Source organism: Anneissia japonica, unplaced genomic scaffold (genome assembly GCF_011630105.1).
Source record: "Anneissia japonica isolate Jap-2015-1 unplaced genomic scaffold, ASM1163010v1 scaffold14148_len48299_cov114, whole genome shotgun sequence".
NCBI lineage: Eukaryota > Metazoa > Echinodermata > Crinoidea > Comatulida > Comatulidae > Anneissia > Anneissia japonica.
Genome location: NW_022693364.1, coordinates 13,534 through 21,685, shown reverse-complemented (window position 1 = coordinate 21,685; position 8,152 = coordinate 13,534). Strand labels below are relative to the sequence as shown.

At 35.6% G+C, this 8,152-nt stretch overlaps 2 protein-coding genes across 2 annotated transcripts; one reads left to right on the top strand and one right to left on the bottom strand.

The window, feature by feature from the left end:
* Nucleotides 1-411: 411 nt before the first annotated feature.
* On the top strand, nt 412-1,131 carry LOC117100707 (peptidyl-prolyl cis-trans isomerase A-like). The gene is made up of 2 exons (XM_033240494.1): nt 412-593; nt 996-1,131. Exons 1-2 carry the CDS (start codon nt 412-414, stop codon nt 1,129-1,131), a joined length of 318 nt encoding a protein of 105 aa, XP_033096385.1.
* A 2,611-nt stretch (nt 1,132-3,742) lies between these two features.
* On the bottom strand, nt 3,743-7,866 carry LOC117100710. Its single transcript, XM_033240498.1, has 2 exons — nt 7,122-7,866; nt 3,743-6,019 (listed from the first exon to the last, which is right to left on the bottom strand). Exons 1-2 carry the CDS (start codon nt 7,786-7,788, stop codon nt 5,274-5,276), a joined length of 1,413 nt encoding a protein of 470 aa, XP_033096389.1. The 5' UTR covers nt 7,789-7,866; the 3' UTR covers nt 3,743-5,273.
* Between the last annotated feature and the right edge of the window lie 286 nt (nt 7,867-8,152).

Sequence of the window (8,152 nt, the reverse complement as noted above, 5' to 3'; positions counted from 1 at the left end):
AGTTTTAGTTTTTGGGGATTCGCCACTTTCACCACTTTCAAGAGGTTTTGAGCAACACCCAACCATGCCCATGTACACTCTCATCGAGGATATTCCCCCCTCCCATCCCCGTTAGAGACAGCGGACTCCCCATCAGGCAAATCCTAGAGCCATCTCTTATTAATAAGTTGGTTTTTTTTTGTACTTTGCTTAATACCAAAAACCATGTTTTAATCCTTTTCAGAAAATTTTCGTTGTTTGTGCACCAATGAGAAAGGATATGGTTGCAAAGGAAGCATATTTCACCGCATCATCCCAAACTTTGTACCCTTAATGGCACCTTCTATAATTAAACTTTTACATGAATACCACAATCTCACCATTCAATGAATCATGCTTCAAATAGTCATGTTTCCTTAGCATTTCTTTCAGATGTGCCAAGGGGGTGATTTCACCAATCACAATGGAATCGGAGGAAAGTCCATATATGGGAAGAAATTCAATGATGAGAACTTTGTCCTGAAACACACAAAACCAGGCTTATTATCGATGGCAAACTCTGGACCTGGCACCAATGGATCTCAGTTCTTTTTGACGACGGAAAAAACGGAATGGTAAGAAAACATCTGAAATTAATCATCAACAGCCTTGCTGAAGATTATCAATTAGTTGTTATCATCCAAGAATCCCTTTCGCTGGAGTCATACAGGTAGTTGTTCAATGTAATACTTTTGATGTATGGTAAATTTTACTAATGTTTGAGTGTATTAAGCTTTTGATATAATGCAATGATTTATTTGATATAATTTGTTTATAGGTTTTAACTATTTAAATTTCTAAAATAATAACTGGTCTTAATATATTTTTTTTAAAAGAGAAAACAGGTTTTCAAAGTCATTGGTTTTAATTTCTTTCAGTACCTTCACGGTACCTTCATTAGCAGTTAAAATGGCATGTTTACTCATTGTACTGTATATTATTATTAAATTATTGATATTATTATTATCTGTGTTTAGGTTAGATGGAAAACATGTAGTTTTTGGTGAGGTAATTGAAGGAATGAGTGTAGTGAAGGCAATTGAGAAGGTGGGAACTCCATCAGGTAAACCTACTACCAAGGTGATCATCAGTAACTGTGGGGAACTGGTATGAAGATAATAAAACATACAGGTGCAAGAACAAAGTGGGATTGATGAACAAGACGACTGATAAAGTTTTGTGCTAAGATAGAGAATGATCCATGTAGAGTAGTTGCTGTAACTTGTTTACCGCTGTTAGCTACAACGTGTTCATGCTGCTAAATGGTTACTAATCAGACAGTGTTTATTTCGATGATCAGGAATTACAAGTTCATTAGAATTATTAATTGCATTTAATGTGTTTGCCCTACACGTCAGGTAGGGTAAACCAATCATTTCTATTACTAATAAATAAGCTAAATAAGCTGTTTGTGTGTGGCTTTATGTTTTTCACCTACTAAATCCAGGCACTCACTGAGCCTGACGGTCGTCGGCCAACGAGATTCTATTTAGAACGCAACACCATGACAAGAGCGCAAGGATCGTTTTTAATGACGATCTGTTCAAACTACCACCGATAATCAGCAGACGGCGTTGAGTCGTCTAGCGCTCACAGATAGCAGTGTTGGGGGTCGTCGGACGACAGTCGTACGACCGTCATTTGAGTGCCTGGCTTGAGAGAACGATTCATGTACAGGTAGATTGAATGCTGCATTTTTACCATGACCCCTATCACTGCTATGTACTTACTAATGAAACACTTTCTAATGTAGAGTTTAAATAAGCTGTTTGTGTGTGGATTAGCAATGGAAATTGGAGGTAATACTGACGTCTAATTAATCCACAGTAGGATGAAAGTTGATGTTAGTTTATCTTGAGTTTCTCTAATGGTAAATATATAAGGGTTTTCTGTTCCATTAGTTAAATGACTTGCAATTTACAAATTGAAAACCTCTTGAATCCGAGGGTTAGGGAAGAGATTTTAGCCATAAGAAAATAAATATTCTTAATGCGCTATTAATCAAATGACAACTTTAGAGAAATGTGGATGTAGGCCTACTTCCAGCGTTCGAGTTACCCAGTCTCGCATCGCAAAATGCGATGCGTTTGAAACTACTCTATTTGCAAAGCACTTCCACAAATGCATCACATTAAAATGTGACGCAATTAATTGCCTAGAATTACCGACTCAGTCAAAAACTAAGAGGCTTGGTACACAAAAAAGACCCAATTTTTTTTTTTTTTTTTTTTTTTTTAATTTTTTTTTTTTAAACAGTCAAATTCAAGTTGTTATCCTATGTTTTGGACCAAAAATAGTGCAATATTTTAAAAAATTATTTTTATTTATATATTTATTTAAAAACATCTTTTGGCAGGATAACATATACAGGCGAGATCTTACCGCTGTTTTACAATATGGTCCTGCAAACAGTACAATAACAACAACAAAAAGTAACCAGCAGTTACAGTACAATAAAATAAACAATAGTAAAAACTTTGGTGGAAACTATCCCCCGCCTGACACCAACCCGGTCAGTGCCGGATTAAGCATCGTCTGGCCTCAAGGCACATTTTGGAAATGGCCCAAAAGTTCTAACAGTAGAATGTCTCCGAGTTTTCTGGCATAATAATACCGGAAAATAGAGTGTAAATAATATTGCAGTCCAACTTTTGATGGCCCATCATTTTCGCCTGGCCCACAAGGCTTGTGCCTTATTTAACTAATGGTTAATCCGGCACTGAACCCTGTATTTCTAAATCAAGGTTTCGGTGCCAAATATACTTGTTTAAATCGAGTGCACACATACAATGCTATTCATGCACTGGTTTGAGTATGAGTCGGACTTCTTTTCTGTGTTTACCTCATATTTCGCCACTCCATCCATTCTGCTTCTCCTGAAGGTCGCTTTCGCTTAAGCCTGTTTTTCACTAGACAAAATTGTTCACGCGAATCGAACGCGTCGGCTTATGCGCATGCGCATTTACATTTATATCAGATTTTTTTTTGCGAAGCGAAAAAATGCGCAACAAATCAGAGCTCAGGAAGCGCACCGATGCTGTCGACTCACGCAATTAAATTCGCCTAGTGAAAAACAGGCTTTACAGCGAATATGGGACAGTACGACAGTGGTAAATTGGTAATCACGACCAGGTCGATTTCTGCACGGTGTGGGTATAATATTTATTGATGGGAAATTTAAAGTAAGGGAGTTTATGGAGTATGTTTCAATGTTTAGTGTTGAAAAATAAAGATGCATCACTGTAATCTTCTTCATCACCGCCAAAAAAAAAAATACTATGCACAATTTTGGAATTGCTATAACACAAAACAAAAAGTGCATAGCTGGAAATCGAATGTTGTGTACTGTAATCCTTTAAATGAATGAATATTGGTAATCACACGGCCAGATCGACTTCTGCACGGAGTGGGGATAATATTTATTGATGGGAAATTTAAAGTAAGGGAGTATATGGAGTATGTTTCAATGTTTAGTGTTCAAAAATAAAGATGCATCACTGTAATTTTCTTCATCACCGCCAAAAAAGAAAAAAAAAAAAATGCTATGCACAATTTTGGAATTGCTACACAAAACAAAAAGTCCATAGCACTTTTTGATACACACAAACAATGCTGAAAATCGAATGCTGTGTACTGTAATCCTTTATATGATTTATTTATTTTTAAAAGCTCTCATCTGACTTTCTAATGAGTTTTCTGCTTTAAATTCAGTGACAGGAAGAATAATTAGACCATTCAACATTTCTATATCCAGCATTAGATCGAGGTAAATTTATTTAATATGAGAGGACTACCACCTGATTTAAACCTGATTTCCATGTCTGGAAACTAATACTAATAACTTTATTATCTCTCTTTTGTAACAGTGGCACAATTCTCGATGAGATGTGCAAAAAACCAATATGTAAAGGCGGGCCTCTTAAATATGTACTTACAATATGCGTATATATGCATGTATTAACTATAACAATATTTGAGCCTTTTAACTACATACAATATGTGTATATGCATGTATTAACTATAACAATAAGTAAAGAGGAACAACAACAAAATAAATACACCTGAATATACATGAAATTAATTAAAACTTAAATTGTAATGAGATATTAAGATATTCTATAAGTAAACTTTATTTCCAGTGACGGTAGTAATGGGCAAGGGGACATTCAATCCCCCCACCCCCCGATTGGCCAACAAAATTAATTGCTCCCATCGGTCCGTCTGTCATTTCAAGGCCACTTGGCCAATTTAAAATAATGCATATAACAAACTGTTGTAATAAAAATACAGAGCATTCAAATCAAAGTAACAAGCACATGGACAGAAGCGTTGCCTGTTAATGTTGTGATTTTATAAATTATAATTGTATCTTCGGTCTGCTATAGGAAAACATATTGCCCCCTAAAATTTTAACTTTCCCCTCACTTGCACTTTATTTCCATAGAATTACAGTATATAAAAATTAATACAATGAAAGAATCCACCACCAATGGCAGACCTAAATGGCGCCCTCTGTAATTCTTGCCTTAATTATAGGGTCCGGAATATATTTTAGAATGCCTATTTACTTACCTTACCCCCTGAAGGTGCCCTCCGATCCCAGGTTGAGAAGCAGTGGTGGTCTAAACCCTCCATCTGTAAAAAAGAAAACATCTTTCCTGCCCCCCCCCCCACTACACTATTTCGAATTTCTAGATCCGCAACCACGTATATAGCCCTCCAATTACCAGAGGTTCCGGGACTCTCGGTCGGACCTCCCATTAACCTTGATTCCAAACAGTTGCGTCGAGAGCCAGTAAGGGCCCCGGGGCAACACCTCACATGCCCCCACCCCTTCACTTGGGACCCCCACTCGGCCGCTCCCCAAATTAAGTCTCCTCCTAAGACCCTATTTGTCCAAACCCACATACATGAATATTATTCCATGTGATTATTTTTTTGCAATGTAGATGTATCAGAATAATCTGATGAATAAACGATAATAATTATATATATATAATACACGTATCATACCATTTTGCATCTGGTTTGGAACGGGAGAGCATTGGGTGGACTATTCCCCTGGGGGGTTATTCATCTAGTAATAAAAATACAGAAAGACTGAGAAAGACGCCCATATCCATAATGTAGAGTTTGTTCTAACAACAAAAGTTTTCATCCTGGCTTGGGCCCTATGTAGATTTTAATATTTCATTTTCGTCCGGGCGGCCAGTAGACACGGGGCAGCGACCCCCCTGACCCCCCTCTCGACGGTACTATCTAAACATGACTCTACACTTATTTATCAGTACTGTCACATAACCAGAATAATGGTACTCGCATTTTACACATACAAATAACAGTAAGATTAATATAGGAAAACCAAAACCGAAAAAATGGTATGTGTAATCGCACTCACATGCAGGCTCAGAGCTTCTCGTGCTATCTACTGTTTTTGAGACGTTCAAAATCAAATAACAGTATTCTGGGTGAGAAAATTTATTTGTTAGTCTGCAGCTCAATATTGTACCATCATCTTCTTCCTTTGCCTCAAATTCGGATGTAATCCATGCCTGTCTTCCATTGTAACTTTTGTATACCAAAGTTCCATCTACTTCTAAGTTGTCTGGGTTTTTTTCTTTAGTAGTGCAGGTAAATTTCACAATTTCACCAGGTTTATAAGCAGGCTTAGATGTTTTACATGTAGGAGGCTTGAAAATAGGATTGACCTTAAGCCGAACTTTACTTGGAGGAATAGATGCATATTCTTCAGTGACAATATGGAACCAGTAAAACCCTTCATCTGAGCGCCTTACATTATTTATTATAAAGGTGTGTTGCCCTGGAGAATTGATCAGGGTGTAATGGGCATCAGTGTCATCTACATCTATGTTGTTAGTGTCATTTTCAGTAGTCCAGTATGTCTTAACTATATGTAGGTCAACATCAGCAGTTATATTGAATGTAAATTCTGCATTTGTTCCTTCATTTGCTGATATTTGGCGTAGTCCAGAGACATTTACTGTGAAAAGATAACAGTTGTTTTTTTTTTCTTTTAAATATTATTACTAAATAACGCTATCAAATCCATTGTGGAAACACATTGAATAGGCAAAATGGAGGTTCATAAATTATACCCAACAAGTATTTTATAATATTATTGACAATAAAACACTTCGAAAAATTAAAAATAGGCCTATGCAATAATATAAAATGTTGATTTCTAAAACAAAAAATGTTTTAATGTGCAATGTTTAATACAATGTAGCTGACGGTTATTTGAATATGTTCAAACCATGAAATAAATCCTCTGTAGTATAATTGTTATGACGCTCGCAGGTTTGGTTCCCGTCGGAGGCATTTTTATTACACTATATATTTATTTACAGGACAACATTCGTTGAGAGCTATGATATACGATGTACCATCATGTCCTTTATTTGAACAATGTATTTATCTTTCTTTTATTATTTATATATAATTTTAACATTGTTAACGGCTATCTTGATTATTATTATATCCAGAGTAGGGTGTGGATGTCAGGACCATTTAAATGAATTTTAGAGGAAACGTCCTAGACAAGATATCTCAAAAACTAATCACCTGATATGAATGAAACTTTCCTGAAATATTTCTATTTCAACACCAGTACACTGTATGTATATTTTCTTGGTCAGCTATAAGAGTAAAACTTGCCAAGTTAAGCCAGAACATGTCAGAATTGGCAGGTGTACAACTGGTACAATAAAAGGCGTTCGAAAAGTGAAGTGATTATATTTTAGTGTCGATTATGGAACATTCAAAGAAAAAGGTCGCAGATCAGATATCTCAAAAACTAAATAACTCATCTAAATGAAACTTTCGTGTTAGTGTAATTTTTTAAAGTAGATTTTGGTTGGTGGTTGGAAAGTAGGAACATATTTTTCAGGAATTTTTTATAGAAAGAGATTATTATTATTATTATTATTATTATTATTATTATTATTATTATTATTATTATTATTGATGATGACGATGACGACGAAGACGACGATGATGATGATGATGATGATGATGATGATGATGATGATGATGATGATGATGATAAAGAAGAAGAACTATAAACGTGAGTACTCTTATACTACCTTCTGTATATATCAAAAATGAGTAGTTGCACTGAAGAGGTTCGGAAAAGGAATCAGACTTTACACAGCTTATGTTGAAATTGTTAAGTTCGATGTCTGCCTCTAATTCTGAAGTAATCCATTCGTGTGTTTCATTAGCACATCGAGAAAATATTGTTATCGGTTTAGAATAATTGGAAGAATCTTGGTATGCGATAAAATTCAAGTTGACAGGGGGTGTCTTTTTCTCCGTGATGCAGGTCATACGCACCGTATCACACTTTAAGTAATTACGCTTTGATGTTTTACAAATAGGATATACCTTCTTTGCAATTTCAATGACATTTAACCAAGCTTTTTCTGATGTTTCTTTCACTCCATTTATTGTTACTATGCATTGATAATATCCATTATCTGAGGGCTCCACCCGGTTAATTTTGATCCTGAATTTTCTTGTCTGCCTTTCATATTTCTCCGTGTACTTCTCATCATCAGATATGACCGTTCCATTTTTCATCCACGCCCGATTCGAAGGACTGTAATGGAAAGTACAAGTGAGCTCAACAGCATCTCCTACGGTTGCTGTAGAATTTGAAGGATCCATGTGAATTAGAGGTTCACCATTGACTGAATAAGAAATAAAGTTAGAAAAGACTAATAAAACCGTAATGAGAGCCGTGAAGTACATTCTTGCAGTATTCCCTTGCACTTAACGCTGATGCTATCAGTTTCTGCAGAATGTCTACAATGTTCTTGGTCTACCTGGTATCAACCGCTTCTATTTGTTGGTATACCTGGTAACAGCTGTTTATGTAGTCCTATTTTTGTTTGTGAATCCAACTGCAACGAAATACAAAGTCAATAACTATTATATTTATTTCCGCTAGACTGCCTTTACATTCAACCATAAATGTGTTACCCAGTAGTTTGATAAAAAAAAAAAAAAACCATTATGAATGGCTAAGGATAGCAAGAATTGAGATGTGTACATGGCTCATATATATATATACACATATATATATATACATATATATACATATATATACACACAT

Coding starts and splice junctions, on each gene's coding strand:
- LOC117100707 (XM_033240494.1), top strand. CDS start 412: ATGTGCCAAGGGGGTGATTTCACCAATCACAATGGAATCGGAGGAAAG. Junction 594..995: donor ACGACGGAAAAAACGGAATG/GTAAGAAAACAT, acceptor ATCTGTGTTTAG/GTTAGATGGAAAACATGTAG.
- LOC117100710 (XM_033240498.1), bottom strand. CDS start 7,788: ATGTACTTCACGGCTCTCATTACGGTTTTATTAGTCTTTTCTAACTTT. Junction 6,020..7,121: donor ATTTTTGATATATACAGAAG/GTAGTATAAGAG, acceptor ATCTTTTCACAG/TAAATGTCTCTGGACTACGC.